Here is a 21,970-nt window from a genome sequence, read left to right on the forward strand (position 1 = left end):
ATCAGGGTTTAAAGCCATGTCGGGTGAGTGACATAGCCTGGATTCAAACTCGCGGCTTCTTGGTCCAGATGCAGGGCCAATAACCATTGGAATATGCAAAATACCAGTAATAGGAAGATAATAAAAACTGTTTGGAAAAATTCACAACACTCACCTCAACCTCTTTACAGAACTCTAAGTCTCTCTTTGAGGGAGAGTTCTTCTTCTTCTTCATGTATGACACATGTTTCTTAGCTTTTAGTAGGTCCTTGGTCATCACTGAGAGAAACAAGGCATTTTTTCTTAAAATTCAAGAACTCTTACACTTTCATTCACAAATACAAATTTAAATTTTTTACAAAATACATCGTATCTTACATAGACATCTTTTATAATCTGGAACAAATCTATATACTAGTACATTGTCAAAATAGGAGTCTTTCACAGACAACAAACCCACCTTCCATTTCTGCCATCAAGCCTTTCACAGAAGCTATCAGAAAAACAGGAATAAAATGGGAAAGCTTTTATTTAATTAGTTATTACAATACACTGATAATGATACTTATCTCACTTTCTTTTCACACAAAAAAACTTTAATCACATCTATCCAGTGGCATGAGACCAGAGCTGTTTCCAGGTTTAAATTTTTTCCATCCTACTCTTGGTTGGGAACCGACCATCCTACCAAATAAGAATCCATCCAGGCATTCTCGATTTATGATGTTTACAGAGGGACACCCACACGAACGCTGTGAAAAACTTAACCTTGTTAGCGAAGGTAATAAATGAACAAATAAGCATTTAGAAACATACCTCCTGCAGCCCTCTGCACACAGTGCATCTCAGCAGACACGTCCAGCAGTTGTGGCTCCTTCTGCTTGATCTGTTCCACTACAAACTGTAGCAGACTGGAGGCCCTGTCACTGCTGTAGGTTTCAGACAACTGCAAGGTACAGATTGTTTTAGTTTTTTTTCTTGCTAGATTTTTGGCAGCACCTCGGGGGGCGGGGCTAAACTATTCTTCATTCTACTTTGACAGTCAGGTTTACCCAAAAGGGCTACAATCCTTTTGCAAAGAAAAGTGGACATTCATAATATGCTTGGAGGATATCATTATCATTAACTAACATGTAACTAACATTTAGCTTTGGAATGTTCCTACACTTCTGATATAAGTGCCCGTTTGACTTTGGTCAATCATGTTGCATTAGTGAATAATTCCAAATGGTGAATACATGTAGTTAATGTCCCAGTGACAAAAGTTGTAACACAACTCGCTGCTTGGCCATCTGGATCAAAATTCCGAATCAAATTCCGTGGATCCTAGCAATGCCTATATAGGGTAGGCCTAAGCTCGGACATGTTGTAGGGGATTGCATTCATCATTTTAGATAGTGAGGTAAAGTGGATGGCCCTGTGCACAAGGAAGCTTCAGGCATCAAATCTCTGCGTGTAAAAGAACCCAGCACACTTGAGAAGAGTAGGGGACCTGGTGTGCTTTGCTAAATACTAGTATGCGAGACATAGTGAAGCTGTATTGCACTACTAGCTAACAGAAAAGCGCCTTGGTTCATCCTCAGTCTGAGGGTTGACTGCGTTACCTTTACTAAGACAACTGGAGTAGTGTATACCTTGGAAAGAGAAACCAGGCGGAAGCCCCGTGCTGCTCCCCTGGTGGTGCCGATGTTGATACGGTTGCCCACGGCTAGGACGTACTCCAGTACCTGGTGGAAGTGCTTCTGTTCTACCAGCTCCTGACACGCACCAAAAGTGGTGTGGATGGTCTACGAGAGAAGAAAAAAAGTCAAGCTGTCAGTAGCATAAGGCAGAATCTTCTATGTCTTGAGTTAATAGCCAGTAGACTCCACTTATTTGTGAAACTTTTTGAGGCAAAATTCGCCCATTCACAGAGAAGTCTGAAATCCCAAACAAATCAGGGTGTCTTCTGGATGCTCTACACTAAAAAAAAAAAGAAATCAAAAACCCTATTTTTTTCTGAGGACACCCATAGGACGCCTTGTTTCCCTGGTAATTACATACACATGTACTCAAGTTCAGGTTCAGGTCCGAATTCAAGTCCAGAGGTTCAGGTCCGAACTTATAATAAGTACGGACCTGAACCCATGGCACATGCAAAATTTCATGTTAACATACAATTTCTAAAATATGAATGCAAAATTATATATAGTCAATAGTAAACAGAAAAGCTCAGTCAAGACCACAAAAACAGCAATGTTTTTGTCTTTTTCCAGTGCAAATTTCATGATCTATAGAAGCCTTTAGATCGTTTAGAGCAAAATTTAAGCGAGAGATACTTTTTTGCAAGTCCGGACTTAGTTCCTGACGTTTAGGTTTTTCTGGACTTGAACTTAAATGTTTTTACAAGTCCAGTTTAGGTCAGGAGTTTAGGTACGCAGCACTATAAAAGCCTGATGGAAAAGTGTTCCTGTGACTGACTGTAGTTCGGGTGACAGAGGAAGAATGGTCAAGTAGGTCAAGTAAGTCAAGTGACTGACCGGTGTGAGGTCCTGTATCTGTTCAGGTAGTTCGGCCATCACCATCAGCAGGTCCAGGCGAACCTCCACCATCGGTACGCTGCACATCTCCAGCATGAACCGGTCGCTGGACTCCAGCTCCGAACGGTCGCCGTGGTACGACCGGAACAGCTCCTGCTCTTCCGAGGTGGGCAGGAATCTGGGGTGGGGAACAGAATGTAAGAATGAGACAAGAAATTTTCTACAGCCATCTTATACCACACTCATCACTCACTCACTATCCGGTTTATCGTCAAGAATCTTTTCCCCATGATCTGGGGGTTTGACGTGCTTGCATGCTGATGGGGGAACTTGGTGGCCGCTCGCCAGGTGCCTCTGTCCTGTGGATTCACATCGTGTAGGTTGAGGTGGTGGAGGTCCTCCTTGATCTTGTCAATCCACCTCTTCCTTGGTCGTCCTCATGGATTTCGGCCCCCCACCGTCATGCCGATGAGTTTCTTGGGCCACCTCTCCCTGTCCATTCTTTCAAGATGCCCATACCAATGTAGATGATTGGATCTTATCATATCCTGCACACTGTGTACTCCTAATCTGGCTCTAACTTGTTTTGCTGAGAGTGTTTCTGATAGTTTCCTGGGGCATATCCATTGGACCATGGCTTTGTCGCTCCTGTCAAGCCTCTTGATGTCCTCTGTTGCCACAGCCCACCACTTTCTTATATACAGTACGGACACCAAGTAAGACCATGTTCATTTGATCACATGGATGACATCCCCTCAGAACCCCAAAACTGATGCGAGCGGGATAAAAAATGGCAAAAAAGCAACAAATTGCCTTCATTATGAAATCTAAATGGTCAGGAAGGTTGAACAAACAACTAAAAATATGGTATGCCAAAGAGGAGATTCTTCATTTTTGTTCTCTCACATCTTATAATTAGATTTTGCTTTGGTATACTATGACATAACTAATATCCTTTTCTGAAATATTTCTTTGCAATTCATGGCATATATTTCCTATTTTGTAGCTAATGTAAAATTTACAGTATGATCATAAACTCTTTTTCTTTTTCTAAATGGACAAAATATGATGCGGATGTCATCCATATAATCAAATCAACAAGGCCTAAATTCATTAAAAAAAATTTATTATAAAACAATCCTCCCTTCACCTCCTAAGTGAATTAATCTGTTCCATGGTGAAACCTCCTTCCTCCTCTCCGATGACAAGCAGTTTGTTAGTGAACTCTCCGGGGCCGACCTTGAACCCCGTCAGGAAGATGGCCAGGTTATGCGCCATCTTAGAATCCAGCAGGAGCTTTGCCTTCTTCTTGACCTTGACTGGACCTGAGGAACGAAAAGGTCAAGCAGAAGCAAGTTAAGAAAAGTCCTTGGACCGCAGCAATAGCATATCATTACTAGTAAAGAGAACAAATTAAACTAGAAATTTAATTAGAAAACCAGAAATGAAAATTACAAATTCAATTCGAGCATGTCAGAAAATATTGCAATATAGTTTGTGAAAATGTCGGCAGATACATAACGTATGCAACTGTATGGAAATGTAACTTTCAAAATATTGTTGTGTGTGTATCATGGACTTCAGTGTTTCTATGGTCACTGTAAGATAAATGTCAGTTGTAAGCCTAAAGAGAGCTCATGTTTAAAGAACTGTAAATTGTGACATTTTTGCGTTGGATTTGTGTTCATGGCTTTTGCGGCCAGCTTTCACTGCATAAAAAAGTGCTCTGTTTTGCATTACATTTTATTGTCACCATGCTGCAAAATTTAAGTGCAGCAAACTTAGAAAGAATCTACAGCAACTAGGGAAACTGACTCCTACCTGAGTCTGGTGAATCCCTGTCAGTCAGCGCAAAGTTTTTCTCCAGCACTTCAACACTTATGTCTGCACTTCTGTCCTGGGCCTGCTTCCAGATAGTCTTAGAAAGCTGTAACAGAAACATACACAAAAAAAAACATGAACAACTTTGGCTGACAAAATTGTCTTTCACCTCCTTCAGTCAATATTGTAATCATATCTTTCGCCTTTTAATTTTGGATGGAAAAGGCTGTCCATCAAATGTCAAACAGTTCCTGAATTGCCTTCTAAAAATATAAATTATAACACATGCTGCTATAGCATAGAGACAACTACATAGCCTGGGTATCATCCTTCGTAGTAGCCGCTGGTTCAATCTTTTTGCTTGCTTACTACGGAAAGATTGAGCCAGCAGTTACTACGGAGGGTGGAACCCAGGCTAACACCTACTGTAGTTCTAAATGAAATACTGTAAATGCGTTTAAGTTTGCGTGGTTTTAATTTCACGGTAGGGGAAAATGGAGTGTTCCCGGGGGTTTTTAAGTCCGCGTTTGAGACAGAGAAGAAAAGGGGGTTGGAGGGCAAAACATTTCACGTTGGTTTTTAGTTTGCGGCGAACATCGTACCGCGAAAACCACAAACATAAAACCACCGCAAACATTTCTGCATTTACAGTAAGCTATGCCCTTGTTATCAATGTTTTTTTTAGTAATAAGTTTCTTCATTAATTTTGTCACTAAAGAGTTTTGAAATTGAGACTTGGATCTTACCATGTTGGTGGGAATTTTGGTCCAGTGGAAGGGCCTCAGTTTGACTCTCGCCCCCCTGTTGAAAATAGGAAGGGGTGGTGCAGCTGGGATGGGACTGGTTGGGAGAGGGGGTGGGGTAGGGGTGGCGGGAGGCTGGGGGACAGGGCTGGTTGGAGGGGGTGGGGAGTCAGGACTGGTGGGAGGGGGTGGGGAGACAGGACTGGCCTCCTGTATTTCTGATGAATCTGTTTGGTCCATCTCCACAGATGAGTCCAACCGTTCTTTCACCGAGTCCATCGAGATCTCATCGTGCATGTCCTCTGTCTTGACAGGCGAGGAAGGAGGGGTAGGGGGGCCCCCTCCACCGATCGGCGGGGGGGACTCACACTTCCCCCTGGCCAGGAACGGGGAGGGAGGAGGGGTGGGGGGTCCCGAGGGGGGAGTGTGGAGCCCCGAAGGGAGCAACAAGTGTGGATGTCTGGGAAGAATTGCTGACTCCAATTCCCCATTGGTTGGAACTTCTCCATTGTCCTTTATATCTGAAGAGTCGGTTACGTCTTCCTGCTCTTCTGTCTTGGTGTCACCACCCCCCTTCTCGTCCACAGCTGCATCATCATCCTTCTTATCCCCATCTATTATCATATCCAAACTTTTCTTTCTCTTCAAGGGCAGCGGAGGAGGCACCACGGCCGATTTTTCCTTGTTAACCTTAGAATACATGTCTGCGACGCTCTTTTCTCCATCTGTGTCTTCTGAGACATCTTCGGTGTCCTGTACGGAGACATCTCCTTCTCCGCTGATTATAGCAAATGGCCCGCTCTCAGGACGTGTTTTAAGGATGCTGGGGCTTTTCATGTCCATGTATTCGCTTTCTTCTGAATCTGAGGAATCGTGCCTCTTCAGACTGTCCGAGGTGTCCGAGCTGTCCCTTTGGGTGAGACTTTTTTGACTGATGTCGGTCAGGGAACCAGGGAGTCCGCTGTCTCTTAGCTGGTTGTCCAGACTGCTGGCAATCTCTTTCAGCTTGGTCATCTGGAATGCAAAAAAAGGCTATCATTGAAGAGATTCATCAGTCACATGTGATTACCAATTACTAGAATATTCTTAATCAGTGACTTTAGAAAGTACATACCTCCAAATTTTCAACTGTACGTCTTGATCATGGAGTGACCTAGTCTCATGAGAGCACGAGACTAGGTCAAGACTAAATCATAGACCAAGAATCACGTAATGGCCACAGAAAGATCAAAGAGGCAGTCCACATCCATTTGGAACGTGCTGGGATGAACCGTAACGAAAGTTGGGAGCTGCCCAAGTCCTACTTACCCCTACTTACAAGGAGGCGGGGGAGGCCAGAAGATCTAGACGGACAGTAGACTTTGAAAATTTGGAGGTACTTGTTTTGATACCTTTATAAAGTCCCTGATTGAAGAATATTCTAGTAATTGTTTAAAAAACAGGCTATATGACCTGGTGTCACAAGGGATTGGAGCACTGACATTCAATCGCTGCTTTAACCATTGTTCATCATATTATTCGTTCTTTGGATCTACTGCTCTATCAGTGTTCTCACCAGGCCTTTTCAGCATGGGGGCCCCCGATGCTGTGATCTGGACCCCGATACTGCGATCTGACCCCAATGCTATGTTTCAATGAGCATAGGAGTGTATCTTTCTGGGAAGAACCTTTATAAATCTTATAAAAAGTTAATATTTGGCTTTAGAATGAGGATGTGACAGAGGAAAAACTTAACTTCATAAAATTTATCCCTCAAAATGCAAGAAATGGTTCCTTATTTGGTTTTGAATTTCAAAATTTTGTGCGGGATGATGCCAGACTCCCAACCATTATCATGTCTTTGGCACTCCGCGTCAAAAAGTGACTTGCGCCGCGCAAAGTTGGCCTTCTGTTCCTGACCCCTATGCTGTGAAAAAATCCTGGTGAGAACACTGTCTATAGGTACAGTAGATTCTAAACAGGTCTTAAAGTTTTAGATAGCCTTTCTGCAACTTAAGATCCCCTGCTCCCCGAGACAAGTGTTCTATCTGCATAACGTGACGTCACAGAAGCAGTGGATTGCTCATTCTTTCAGAAATTTGTGTAAGTCCCAATTTTTGTGCTGGCAATTTGCTGTTCAATTTTGATTCAAAATGATACTTCTACCAACACAGATGAACTTTCAAGTGAAGTCTTAACCTTTTCCCTGCTGTCCAACTGCAAAACGGCTACTTCAGGAAAGGTAAGGAAAGGAAAGTGATCTCGAACCAGTTTAGCTCAAATGAAGTCAATGAACAGATGAGCTAATCTTCCACTGGTTGTGACAGAGAAGACAGACGCTATGTACAGTATTTACAGGTTCATTGTACCGGGGGAAATTCCCCTAGCTCTTTTCGACAAGCACAATGAGCAGTGGACCACGGTTTAACGTCCCATCCTAACAACTGCGACCCTTTCCGGTAGCGTGCATGTCGGGTGAGCGACACAGCCAGGATCGAATCCGGGGCTTCTAGTTCCAGAGGCAAGATCGCTAACCACTGAACTATGCACGCTACCATAGGGTTAAAGAGATGTTATAGCAAACCAGGATCATACTCACTTGTGTAGTTGCCTCCTGTGCATCTAGTATGGTAAGGACGGACTGTAGCTGCTCTAGTTCCTACAGTTTCACAAACAAACAAAAAAACAAATAAACAAACAAACAATATAAACATCACCATTGACAAGCAAGGTGCTACAGCCAAGATCTATACCTCAGGTGAATCTAGCTACAATTAAAAAAGACGAAAGCGGGTACCGTTATTCTATATTCTGTTAACAGTAACTTAATTTTAGGTACGCCAAAAAGCAATTACTCAAACAACTGGATATGATTTTGGATATGATTTTGATTTTGCTATATTAATTTTAGGTACTTTAACAGACACTAATGTTTGTTCCTACATTTAGAATTAAATGCAGTGAACTACTCATTTTCCTCCAAGCTGCTAAAATTACCAACCACAGTATTAAATGGATTATTTTACAGTATTGAGCTCTGTAACTTACCATTTACCATCTTCCAGAGGTAAGTACATTAGGGAAGGAGATAGAAGAAAGGTTTGAACAATAGGTAGCAATATAATTCTATCACAAGTCAAACCTTATTGCAATGATTTCAAGGCTACTTTGAAAATAAAAATTAAAGAAGTCAAGAGTAGTTGCTAAGAGTATTACTAGATAGTGCAAATTGTGGAGGCCAAGAATAATTAGACATGTGGGGAAATCAGAATTAGAATAAAAAGGGCCTATCAGGGTACAAAAAATATTCCTGGTCAACCCTGAAGTTTTGCAATGGGATAGTCCACAATTTCATCTAATGGTCTCATTCCTGTTTTACTCCGAGTGTGCACTCTAGAAGAGTCCCGTCTTCAACATAATTGGCCCAAAAAGCTTGTGTCTTACTGACACAGTGACAGGATTTGGACTTGGCCCAAAAAGGTTGATCAAAAATTCCTTTTCATCGACCTCACATGATGTAAAAAGGATTTGAGATGAAAGCTTGTGTATTACTGACAGCAGTTGGCAGGAAAGTTTTAACATTCAAGAAAGAGTACTGCGGTTGGGCGCAGATAGTAGCTAATTGCAGTTATAGCTGTCATAAAAATCGTTCTACCAGTCATACTTGGGAGGTAATTTTCTATGGACTAAAAATCATAATGTGCTTGCAAAAGAGAGCAAAACATCTCCAGAAATACTGTTTCTTCATTGGATATGTAGCCATAAAAAGTGTGTATTTTACCATGATTGAAACAAATGGGGTATGAGACCTTACCACTTGTAGCTTTTTCACCAGCCCTCCGACCTCCTCCGTGAGATGGTGCACGGTGGTCGTGGTGGTGGCCTGGTTGAAGAAGTCGTCCGTGAGGATGTGGTCGTACACGTGGGCCGCCGACCGACGGTAGTCCTGCGACGCTCGCGAAAGCACCTTGAACCACTCGTCCCGTACGGCCTGGATGTCCGCACCTTCCTTCTGGTTCGGGTTTGGTACTCTGAACCTGAAAGTCAGGATGGTAAGACAACAATGATGTAGGGATATTGCAGTTCATCTTTCAACAAAATGAATGTAATTAAAGGAAGCATGCCAAGTTTTAAAGACTTCAAGTTACAGATTCATAGCGTAAACATGCACTGTCCAAGTTTAACATACTTCTAGACCTACAATTGCAAAAAAACTTTAAGAGGATTTCAGTGAAACTTCTGGCAATGCAATGTGTTACTTAAAAATAGGGTAGGTAAAGGTAAAGGTAGTCCCTTAGACCCCTTCACACTCATTTTTTTCAATCGCGATTGAAGTATAATCTCGATTGTTCGATCCGATCGCGATTGAACGCAAAGAAACTTTTGCGTTCACACTGCTTTTCGCCAAGTGGATTAAGTGGATTCGCCAACACTCAAAATTTGATAGGATTGGATTGGATCCGATCGCGATTAATCCAATCAAACTACCTCCGGAGGTAGTTACAATCCATACTACCATTGATGTATAATCGCAATTGAAAAAAATGAGTGTGAACGGGGTCTAAGTTGTAGGGGCAGTGGGTTGTTATCCACTGTGTCTAGGGCACAGTATTGGAATGTGGAGCCAAACCCTCTCCTTCAACCGCCTTTTACCTCCCCACCCAATTGCAAAGTCATGTGCCCATTTTTACACCTGGGTAGAGTGAGGAAAGGGCACAACATCGGTTCATGTCAGGGGATTCGTTACGCCAAAACTGGGGTAGGCTGTGACACAAAACCACAGCGGCAAAATGATACCGGCTTGCAAATATCTCTTTTCAAAGAAACAGAATACTCTGTCTACCCCATATGCTTAAATCTAAAATCAACATTATATCTACATGTATAGAGTCCATTCCAAGTCACCACACCGGTTTTTTAGTGATATTTATAATATCTTCGAATATTTGTTATATAATTATAAACTGTTATAAATATTAACAAATGTTTAGAAATAAAGTAAATATGAGAGTACCATGTTTTAGAAAATATTTCAAGAATTTGCAAACATTTTGAAAGTTACTGTAAAAAGAGATCATTTTTCAAAACAAATTTGAAATATGAATTGATTTGTTTCAAGTTTCGAAACATTTCGAAATAAAGATATGGGTCATTTGCCCCCCGTAACGAGCCGCTAATCCTAACAAAGCCTGTTTTGGATCGGGCGTGGACCGCCGACCGAGCGGGAAGTCAGTGTGCCGTGACACCGTCTCCGAGTTCCTCTAGTCCAGATAAGCACAATTCAACTGTAGTTTTGCTACTCAAAAAGGGCCAGCAAATGTTGCTAACGATCAGGAACTGACAGTGGTCAAAGGACAAGACGTAATGAGCAAAAACAAAAGGTTTATCCACGCCAAATTAGCCCGACATTCGGCACAATACAAAAAGGGATAGCCTGAAAGGCCGCCGCTACTTGGGAGAATCTATTCTTTGTGTAGGGGGGCAAACCCCTTGTAAATACTTAAAACAAACATAAAATGATTACAGATACGAAATTTCACAGTAATTATGTAGCACTGAAATACTGTAATACTTAGATTATTTACTTCATATCTTAAACTCTCTCGACATGTTGAAAGATAGATATATAATGATATTTCAAACAGCGTGTTCCCCTGCAAACAGCCCGCGTCATGCCGTCTGCCGGGAATGCAGCAACAGGAGCGCGAGCATGAAGTTTTGATTGCGAAACAAAATCCACGATCTGACACTCTTCATCTCTGGAACAATAAAGCCTCTATGCTTTACCCTGTTGGCTGATTGACGTTTTTGATTTGCACTGGGACAGGGAATTGCTGAAGGTCAGTTGTTTAGTCCCAGTGGTCCCAGCGCATGTTCTGGCGTGCCTGTGGTGGGGAGGGCGACAGCCTACTGTTACAACTTCCGTCAGTACTTTCTGTTCTATCGCATTTGGCTGGTTTCTGCAAGATTTTTCGGTTTGATTGATCCCTTAGGAAGGACAAGGGATTAGGCACTGATAATGTTTCTTTCAGATTGTTGAAGAAGATTGTTGTGCTGTTGGTAGACCCGTTAACTGTTTATTTACGTTACTCCCGACCGGCCAGCTGTGAGAGCACGGCGGGGTGTGAGCGCTGCCTTTCTACGTCTATTTTTGGGTGTAATCTAACTAATTAACAGCAGACTGTGAATTTCTTCTTTCGAAAAAAAGATAGGAAATTCGAAACAAGAGTCCGTAGGACACAATTCTCCGTGAAGTATTTATAGTATGTACAAGTATTGACCCACACAAATTGCATCTCTGCTCAGTCCAAGTAGTGTTTTAGAGCAAGTAAAGAAAAAGTGTTTGTTTATCTTTTTCTTTCAATACAGGAGTGGTCAATCTGCTGAAAAGTATGTTTTTACAGCATGGCACAGATGGGATCTAGAAATTCCGGGAAAAGTCACAAAGTTAGATCTAGATGGCCCCTTTTCAATTATCAACGAACCATTCAGCCTTACAAGTTACAACTAAGATATATCAGAAATCACAAATATGCAGTAAATCCTCTTTCCACAATTTATTGCAGGCCAGCCTGATCTATAGGTATCAAGCTATTTGCAATAAAAAAGGCAAATCTATATTATCGTAACATTTCACGAAGGTCAAAGGTCACCGGATCTAACCACCCGGAAGTGACACTGGCGCGCGCACTTTTCTGAGAGATATTTCTCAACAATCTTTCATCCCCTGTGTAAACTTTTTACATTGTCACAGCCTCCGTATTATAAACTACAAGTGTGGTAAGTTTGAAGGTCCAGAGATTTGCCATTTTCACACTGTGCGTAAAAATACATCGTCCGTCCCGTGTGCACATACTGTATGCGAGTTGCGAGGTACACGGCATACTTAATACACAGACTGGAGCTCACTCGGCACATGTTCGCAGCCAAAACTCACAATTCCCGTTGCCGCATTGGTATGTAACTTGGTATATCGTTTCCTAGGTTGCGTGTGGTGATGCACGTTGTCTATTTTTCAATGTAACAGTGACTATACGATCACAGCAGGTTGGAAAGAATTATACCCCGTATCTGCCTGAAGTATTCTACTCAAGCGGAACGGATTATAGCACGGTGTCTACGGCAGGGCAGTGGGACATAGCATTAATTATAGGGGTGCAATTACAGTATTGCATTTACGATAAAAGTAGTTACGGTGTAACTAAGACATCGTGCATCACCACACCCAACCAGGCACACTATATGCCAAGTTACACACCGATACGACGACGGGATCGTGAGTTATAGCTGCGAACGCGCAAGCAAAAGCAATCCCAATACCCCAGAAGGAGGTCACACCTCCTTCCCGGAGTAATAAAGGCAGGGGGATGTAATCAATCTTTAGAAAGTATCAAAAATATTGTTCTCGGTGCCATAAATATTTTGAATATTCCACGACAACGTGGGAACAATTAGAAAGTGTAAACATATTTCAAAATGATTGAAAATTATGGAATATGGATTACAAATACTTACAAAAGTTTCAGATTAATTATAAACAATGACAACAAACATCCGTGCGGTGACTTGGAATGGACTCTATTTATAGCCAGGCTTTTAGCTAGACATGCGTCAATGCGTCTTTTGGAGGCATGATACTAAAATAACAAAGAACTTGGACGCCCTATTTTTCAGCTGGACGCACAGAGGACCTCCTGTTTCCCTGGTAATCACATACACATGTATGCATGTTACATTACCATTTTTGGACCCCTTGTCTATAAACCCTAGCTAAAATCCTGTTTATATGCTGCAGAAGATCATTTCTCTGCTACTTACGAGAAATGTTCCTTGTTGGTGCTGATACAAAAGCCATTGTCTCCTTCAGGAGTGATGGACACACTCTCATCATTCAGGTGGATGATGTTCAGAGCAGTCTGTTGGACAGCAAAAAAAATAATATAACTTTATCGCAAAACAATTGTACAAGGTACAAAGTATGGCTGATACATAACTACAGTAATGTTCTATATAATCTAAGGGTTAATCTACCTAATACAAAAGTGTATAGTATGGGTTTAGAATGGGTTATTACAATCATTGGAGGAATTTCTATCGTCTAGACATTCTTTAAAATTTTCCTAAAAAAATAGATGTATACCATGCAGGGGTTGTCACATCAATATGAACTTAAGTTTGCTATTTAAGTCCTTTGAAATAAATTCTGGTATACAAGATGACAGCCTTGTGTACAGTGAATTACGTAATACATATTAATTTATATATATATGACATACATATATATGAATACATGAAGTATGGAAATCATATATGATGTAATAATGAGACCCATAAATTTTTCAGACCAGAAAGTATAAAGGAATGATCACAGAAAGGATCATCAAATATCAATTGAAACTTCTTGTATAGTCTTTACCTGTGACTCCTCTGCTAGTTTGTAGTATGACAGCTCGCCCTGTCGAATCCGCACCCATCTCCTAAAGAGAAAGAACAGTAAACATGGTGTTCAGCATTGGCAAAATGAAACACATCAAGACATAGTCACTGGTTTTTCCATGAAAAAATTGCAGGGGAGGGGAGCATTGCAAGGTCCCTGAGCGACCAAGCGGGTAGAAAATTCTAAGCTAGATCTAGAACAGGGCATTCTAAGGCTTCCTGCGGGCAAAATTAATGTCAGACAGATCACAGTTGAAGACCGTGGCCACTAGTACTAGTAGCAGCATCTCTGGTCAATCAGAATTTTATGTTTGTCAGAGAATCTGCTCCCCAACGTAAGGTGGCGCATGGTTAGAACATGGGGGCGCAGCGCCCCTTTAACCCTCTTTAGACAAAACCCTTGGCTGGTAGTAACTTATTATACAGTACTGGCTTTAAGAAATACTAATACCAACTTTTATTATAAGGTCCAATCACTAAAGACTTAACATTACTCTCTCTGCTCCCAAGTAACCAGTCATGTTTAAATAATCAGAATGTTATGCTTGTCAGAGGATCTGCTCCCCAAGGTAAGGTGGCGCATGATCAGAGCATGAAGGCGCAGCGCCCCTGTAACCCTTTTTGGACAAAGCCCTGGTAGTAACTTATTGTAATGGCTTTAACCTTTAACAGACTGAAGTAGCCATTTGGCACCCAATTCCCTATTAGTTACAGAGTTAGGCAGCAGGGAGAAGGTTAAGAAATACTATTTCAACTTTTATGATACTGTCCAGTCACTAAAGATTGAAATTGTAAACATTAATCCCAGGGAACCAGGTGATTCCTTATAATGCCCTCCTGTTTAGGTAAGATGATAAGTCCGGGCACAAATACACTCCCTAGTTTGTCTAACAGATAAAGTTATTTACAAGGGATTTAATCCTTGACTGGACCAGGTGTGTGGAAGAATTGTAGGTAAGATAATGTTTAGAAGGAGAGTAACTTTTAAAATTTTTCACCCTTAAAGAATGTGAAAACTTGTCAAGAGAGCTGTGACATAATTGTAACATAAATGTACATTTTTATCTCAAAAGCACCTTCAACTAAGTTAAAGTAAACATATTGTAACAGGCCCATACAAAACGAATACACAATGCTTACTTACCAAACTAGTCACATACTTCAACCATGTATTATGTAACTCTGTTTATTTTTAATTTGGAAGCACATTCAAAATCCAAAGTAAGTAAGTCACCTCCGTACTGCCAGAAATAGAGACCAAGTACCGTACAATTTAGGGAAGCCCGCTCTTTTTAAACAAAACTTTCTGGTACAATTTTAGCAAAAAGTTGAAACATAGAGCCTCAAATGTGGTACTCTTCGAATCTGCAAATTGGCCAGTTTTAATATCAATCATTTCAATATGTCATACCTGGGCTGGGATAACGTTTGATACAGGTGCTACGGACCGGTCTATATTTTACCATATTGCCTTGGCTTCGAACTTGTATTGCACAAGCTTCCATCCCCCCCAAAAATGAATGCAGTGTTCTCGCTAGGCCTTTTCAGCATAGGGGCCCCCTATGCTGTGATTTGGACCCCCTATGCTGTGATCTGGACCCCTATGCTGTGTTTCAACCAGCATAGGGGTGTTTCTTTCTGGGAAGAACCTTGTGACCCTTCATAAATCTTATAAAAAGTTCATATTTGACTTTAGAATAAGGCTGTGATAGAGGAAACACTTTACTTCACCAAATTTATACCTCGAAATGTAGAAAATAGTGCCTCATTGGGTTATCAATTTAAAGACTTTTCTCGGGAGTATGCCAAACTCCATACTCTTGTCATGTCTTCGGCACTCTGTGCATGACTTGCATTGCATAAAGTTGGCCTCCTTTACCTGACCCCTGTGCTGTGAAAAGATTCTGGTGAGAACACTGGAATGATTCAAAGGTGCTTCTCGTGCACTGCTGTCGAATATTTGAATACTGAATTCGGAAATTGGGATTGATGTTGTTACAATTTTTTGTTCAATGACACAAAATTTCCCTACCTCTGGTGCATTTCGCATTGAAAGTTGTTTTTTTTTGGTGGGCATGACACAAATAAAATACAACATCACCGGATGTATTCCGCATCACTCTCGGTCACAGCCACCACGCGGGTTGGGCTGATACCTTGGGCGATACATAATACACCGAGTTGTATTTTTTACAATTTTTACAGACTGTATGGTATCTTCCTCATTCCTTACCTGTTCCACTGGTTCCTCAGTAGTGCTGTTCCCGCCCTTTTCTCCAACTCGCCCTCCTTTATTATAGCCTGGGCTCGTGGCAATGTCTTCACTGGCTGGAACGTCTCTGAAGCAGCGCAAAGATGAACAGTTACCATCCATTTTGTACTCTTCTTTCCTTTCGTATTGACCACTGATTATTCATTAAGCAATCAATTTCAAACAACACCCTATAACGTACAATACACACAATGTCTGAATGCTATGGAGAAAAATATTGCGCCTAATGAGTTACATGTTATTGGCAGATGTTTGCATTGTTTTGTGTCGATTCAAGTTCTCTGGCAAACGTGAAAAACATTAGAATAGATAAAGAAAACCCTAATACGAAATCTGTTTTCAGTTTCAAACTCCTGGCCAAGAGACCTTTCCAATGAGCCCAAGCGTGGCCCATTTGAAGACGTGTTAGGGTTAACCCTAACCCTAACACCTAGGGTTAGGGTTAACCTTTAAAGACTCATAACTCGTGAAGAAAGCACGATATTTGAAATATGTTTTAAGTTTCAAACTCCTTGACTACAGTGGCGTTCAGAATCAGAATGTCTGCTTTCTTCCAAAAGTATTATAAGAATATCACAAGTACATGTACATGTAGTAGCATCTTTTATCAACATCAAATACTGTCTAATATCTATCAAACAGAAGTTAAACTAATTCTTTATAAATATAACACACTCAACAAACCTATCTGTGTTTATGTCTAGTTTTGTATTTGGCCATCTAGTGACAAAAAAACATTTCAACCCAATCTGATGGAGCACAAACACAAGCAAATCTGAAAAGCAAGCAAACACACATCCAGGCATTTTCGTTCTTACCTCCTTCCTTCTCGCACTTGTTCTGTTCTACGATGATGTTCAGCAGCCGTAAGATCTGTAGAAGGAGGACAAGAGAAACAGTTCCTAGAACGAAATGGCTCTCGTCGCAGGTACACGTTCTGTCAGCATCTCGACAGGGAGGTATCTCCAGATCTCTTACTCCGTGTGCTTCCACGACGTTCTTCAGAGAACTGAACGGAAGAGTCTGCATCTTTCCAGTTCAAACTAGCTTGAGGACAAGATCTCCTACTCCTAACTACGCCAAAGTTTTGTCAAGAATGTCTTAGCCATTCTAGGTGCATTCCTTCACTGACTAAATTACACAGACAAGCTTATAACTGTTTCTGGTACGAACAAAGACATTCCAGATTGGACGACCCAAGACCAAGTGGAACTGATTAGCATAGTGGGAAATGGAGCCATTTTTATGCAAATGAGCCTAATTACCCAATTGTTTGAAAAAGGGCTCTGTCCAGTGACACCTTTGGAGCCACTAGTTGCAGGGGGCAGAATTAAGTGTTTTGTCTTTCGTCCATTGTTTTCTTGTTTCTAGTGTGTTCCTAACAAATTGTCTGGGACTGAAATTAGCATTGATTGTGCATTTTGTGAAAAAAATAATTCTTTAACCTTATATTAGAAGTATTGCCTGAATCCTGATGAGGACTAGGAATTTTTTCGTCTGAAAATCTCTTTCCCTTAGAGCAAGGTTTCCCTACTAGACAACACTAGAACTTTCCTTATCCTTTACCCACATCTTTAAGTGAAAATAATAACTTTTTAAGGGGTCTCCTATAAAACTTTGCTTCACAAGAAATAAAACTCTGCATAGACTTACCTTGTTTTTCTCTTCCAAGTTGTCTGCATTCAACTCATACTCATGATAATCCTCAAAGTAAATGAAGAACCTCAACCCTTCCTGAAAATTAAGGATAAAAATAATTTGACTTGGATATTTCACCATAAGGCAAATGGCTGAGCAAGAAATACACTCAGGTCTTAGGTTATCTTACCTAGAATTTGTGTAATAACCTTATAAAAATTATTAAGTGCCAGTTTTCTATCAAATTAGTTTTTTCAACGTCATAAGGGCAAACAACAGTTTTATTTTTGAATTCAAAGTCAACAACATCATCAAGCATATTGCGTTTTATTGTCAGAAAGTTGAACTATTTGGTGGTCAGAATTTTCTAAAGATATGGTATAAGTTTTTTAAGGGTAGGCCTTTTAATCAGTCATGTTGAAATTAACAAATTAAGTAACAAAGTTTCCTAACTCCCTTACCGCACTCTCGGATCCTGCGATCTGCTCAAACTGGAAGGTGTTGTTCACGTTACCCCTCTGGATGTTACGCAGCACTTTGATATCAAAGTCAATCTGGACAAGAGAGAGACACACAAAAAAGAACAAAATATTTTTACACCACCAATGTAATCTGATTCCAAATAATGGTCTGATAAGGCAACTATACAAGAACAATCTAGTGCAGTTAGACATGCATTCTTTGTTCTTTTTCGTTTATAAAAATACTGCATATCTTTTGCAAGAAACAAGTAAATAAAAATCATTGAGGTGGTGACCTTGTCCAGATGTAATGCACAGAATCCAGTTTCTTTGTAAAAAAGGTAACAGGTAGTCCTTTTGAGGCCGTAGGGGCAGTGAGCTGTTATCTACTGTGTCTAGGGCATAGTATGGGAAGGCAGAGCCTATCCCAGTATCACTCTCCTTCTATTGTCTTTTACCTATCGAACCAAAGTCAGGTACTAGTACCCAATTTTAAACATGGGTGGAGTGTGTAAATTGGATCTCTCTAGGACACAATGTCTTAACAGGAACACCAGGAATTGAACCTGTGACCATTCAATCTCGTGTCCACTAGCTAAGCTACTTGGCCATTCAAGACACAATTCCTTTGCGTTGATGTGAAAATAAGACAGTGATGAAACCCCTGTCTAGTTAAACCCACCTGTAGGATCCTCCTCTGGCTGGTACGGTGTTTGAAGAACTTGTAGACGGTGAAGTTGTAGACCTTTCGCTGCTGGAAGGCACTGCTGGCCTCGGCGATGTTCTCCTTCTCAGCCCTCTCAGCCTCCGCCAGCCCGTGGTCCTTAGCGTACTGCATGGCATCCTCGATGGTCATCCGGCCTCTCTGGTGGGAGGGAAAATGGAACATTTTAGGTAGCCTGATTAACCTTCAGTGTGCTAAGGTAGCTGTTTGGCACCAGACTTGTATTGGACACCAGGTTAGGCAGCAGGGAGAAGGTTAAAGGGCCCGAGTAAATGTAGAATTGACAAGCCAACTATACTAATTGCTAAATACATGTTTACCCTAAGGTAAAGTTCTCACTTGTTTTACACATTTAGTCTGTCATAGTTCAGGGCTCTCTCAAAATTTGCTGTGCTGACGGCTACTCCACTGACAATTGAATTTGGTGACGTTAGTCAGCTACATGTCCCCATCGGTTCTGATATATAATGTAGGTGTATAATGAATAGGGATTTTTCAGTTGGCTTTCCCGGGGATGGATTTCAAAGAATTTTTCGAGGAAATACAGAGAATAGACAAGTTAGGCCACACCACTTTAATTTCTTGGTTGATGGATTTTTTGAAAAGCTGCTAAATTCCAAAATCAACATGAAAACAGAATCTCAGAGGAAAGTCTGTACTTTGGTGCACACAGTTTCAGGGAGTGAACAGGGTCAGGTGCAAGTTTTCACCCCAGCCTTCTGTTTGAATGATTTTTTTGGGCCAAAATTTAAAAAAAAATCTGTTAACCAAGAAATTTAATTGGTGTGGCCTTAGTGGGCATCTCCAAGTTACGGTCAATGTTGGGAAGGTCTAGAAGGAAAGCCTTCTGAAAAATTCTTGAAAGTTAAGACACATTTCAATGCTACACTACTAATATCTTTTGAAAAGGAATACTACCCCTGGCCATTGACTGTAGTCTATAACACAATTTTCATGTCTACAACCTGCAGATAAGCCATAAGTGGTGCCTGAACAAGTTACCAGGTTTTGGGACTTTGATAAAGGTTAGACATCAGATCCAGGTACTAAGATACACATTACAAAGTTACTCAAGCAACTGGCTAGACGTTTCAGTTCTGGGACTGTATCGGCCAGTCTTGCATAGATCGGCAACAAACACCTAGTTTTAACATTCCTATTAGAAGTAACCTGGATACCATTTTGATGGACAGTAAAATTGGTTGCACATCTGTATGGATTTGTGACCTTACCTTGACCAGATTCCCGATGAGGGACCTTACTGCATCTCCCTCTTTCACCTCCTAAGAAAGATAAGAATCGTAAGACATGATGAATTTGTACAGAAAGACACTGCAGGAACACTTGTTGCATGTTGTAATGATGCATTACATTTGTACATCATTTGTGACAGGACTAACACCTCTGGCACACTTAATTTCAAGGTTTCTAACTGTAAAACATATACCACAGATAGTGTGAGGGCTGTAAGGTGTCAGAATACTTTCAAAGTACTATTGAAAGTGCAATCTATGGCAAATTTAGTGCCCATAGGATTATTAGGACTAAAGCCTCTGTGAAGCAATTATGGTGCTTGTGATGTGGGCTATTAAGGAGTTTTATATCCTCTTTACCACTACCAGGTATAACAATTCCCTTAAAACATGTTTTCATTTATGTCAAGGCAGTTGTTTCTTGTAACACTGGGCAGTTTTGAACAAAGGCAGTGTATCAAGCCTTAGCCTAACCTCTGCTTGGAGAGTAAGTATTTGGCCCCAGCTTACTGGTGCCAGTTTTGGACAGTACCACCTTCTAGATAGGGGTGTCATTCTGTTATATATCATTAGCTAAAAATATTGCTACGGTACCCAAATTAAATGTGCATCATCTCATTCATACTTGCGGACAACTAGTACATAAAAATGCATCAAAGAGATCTTGAGTTATAGCTGGGAACGCACACACACTGTAGGAGATGCATCATGACCCTTCTTTACGGAGGTTACTCCGGAATAAAAATAAAGTAAAGTTTTCAACCAACCACACTACTGAAGGCCAATGATTCCCTCTGCATCTCTTCTGCAGACATCCCTTCCTTCCGCATCAGATCTTCCACCAGACCAGCGTTCTTATTGACCTCTGGCATCTGACCTTCGGCCTTTAACATCTGATCCTCTGAACTTTTGCTGTCCTTTCTGAACATCTTGGCCATGTTGGTTGTAGGCATCTGAGGCATCTTTCCGAACCCAGAGAAGCTGTGCTTCTTGAAGAATCCTTTCTTCTTCTGCTTGGACATTTCCTGCACAAGGAAGAACAACTTGTGTTACGGTTCTCTAGCTCTACCACAGGTGTCACACAGACTCAAACAGAGAAGGGTCCAGTTTGCTGGTCACTGCCTTCGGGCAAGTGAGGAGATTATCTCCTCACTCATTCTGTGGAGGCCCCGGGAAAAACACGATCCAGAAAGCTGACTTTCCCGAGGGGGTCTATCTAGAGACACCTCAATTCACATGGAAGACCTTAGTGCGTCCATGGCAGATAGACTGGTCACTGGTCAGAAGTTGTGAATGGACTTGCCCCATCCCCCCCGGGGGTCGACCGATGACGATGATGATGTGTCACTGATCATCATCATGAGTGTCTGATAAATGGCTTTGGTACGATTCTACCAATTTTGTGATTCTAAATTAGGCCATGTTGATTCGATTATATGGATGACATCCCCGCGTGCGCATCAATTTTCGTCCGTTTCCAACAAAAAAAGTTTTCAACCATACTGTAAATCATACAAAGCAGCTGCAAAATGAGCATATATATGCCGTAAGGGGCAAAAAAGAAATATTGGAAAATGGATACTGATGTCATAGAATACCAAAATCAATTCCAAAGTCAAAGATTGAAGAAGATGAAAAAGAGCAAAAATGAAGACTCTATTGTTTACAAGACAATATACTCGGTGTGTTTACTACTAGTAGTCATTTGTACAACCTTCCTGACCACTTGGATTTCATAATGAAGGCAACATTTCTTTTTGCGAAACTTTAATTTCTTTTTTTCGCACGCTTGCATCAGTTTTGGGGTTCCCAGAGGATGTCATCCATATAAATGAATCAACATGGCCTTTAATAAGACTCAACTTTAGCTTAGCCTCCATAGGAGCCTCGGAACCGGCTTTTTGGGGGGCTAAATAATACACTTTTTGCAGCCAGCCCGTAACTATCAGCCACCCCATAACCATCTCGCTGGTAACATGGTTACAGGGTGGCTGATAGTTACGGGCTGGCTGCAAAAAGTGTATTATTTAGCCCCCCAAAAAGCCGGTTCAAAGCCTGCTATGGAGGCTAACTTTAGCTTGAAATTTACTCTGCATTGGCAACTTATTGTTCATTTATTTGTTCCACTGCGTGTAAATGAGGAAG

General features: G+C 41.1%; 1 protein-coding gene across 1 annotated transcript in view; it reads right to left on the reverse strand.

The window, feature by feature from the left end:
* Window positions 1-21,970, reverse strand: part of LOC136437968 (formin-F-like) — a 28,988-nt gene that overhangs the window by 3,903 nt on the left and 3,115 nt on the right. Inside the window, exons 2-20 of the mRNA XM_066432572.1 lie at window positions 20,593-20,850; window positions 19,805-19,855; window positions 18,531-18,713; window positions 17,849-17,941; window positions 17,403-17,483; window positions 16,568-16,622; window positions 15,711-15,816; window positions 13,458-13,518; window positions 12,860-12,957; window positions 8,856-9,078; window positions 7,641-7,700; window positions 5,066-6,076; window positions 4,320-4,425; window positions 3,649-3,823; window positions 2,499-2,676; window positions 1,614-1,766; window positions 796-925; window positions 440-472; window positions 155-258 (exon numbers count right to left, since the gene is read on the reverse strand). Of these exons, the coding sequence (XP_066288669.1) occupies window positions 155-258; window positions 440-472; window positions 796-925; window positions 1,614-1,766; window positions 2,499-2,676; window positions 3,649-3,823; window positions 4,320-4,425; window positions 5,066-6,076; window positions 7,641-7,700; window positions 8,856-9,078; window positions 12,860-12,957; window positions 13,458-13,518; window positions 15,711-15,816; window positions 16,568-16,622; window positions 17,403-17,483; window positions 17,849-17,941; window positions 18,531-18,713; window positions 19,805-19,855; window positions 20,593-20,850 (3,159 nt within the window). The remainder of the gene's footprint in view (window positions 1-154; window positions 259-439; window positions 473-795; window positions 926-1,613; window positions 1,767-2,498; window positions 2,677-3,648; window positions 3,824-4,319; window positions 4,426-5,065; window positions 6,077-7,640; window positions 7,701-8,855; window positions 9,079-12,859; window positions 12,958-13,457; window positions 13,519-15,710; window positions 15,817-16,567; window positions 16,623-17,402; window positions 17,484-17,848; window positions 17,942-18,530; window positions 18,714-19,804; window positions 19,856-20,592; window positions 20,851-21,970) is intronic.

The sequence above is a fragment of the Branchiostoma lanceolatum genome, chromosome 7, assembly GCF_035083965.1.
Source record: "Branchiostoma lanceolatum isolate klBraLanc5 chromosome 7, klBraLanc5.hap2, whole genome shotgun sequence".
Lineage (NCBI taxonomy): Eukaryota > Metazoa > Chordata > Leptocardii > Amphioxiformes > Branchiostomatidae > Branchiostoma > Branchiostoma lanceolatum.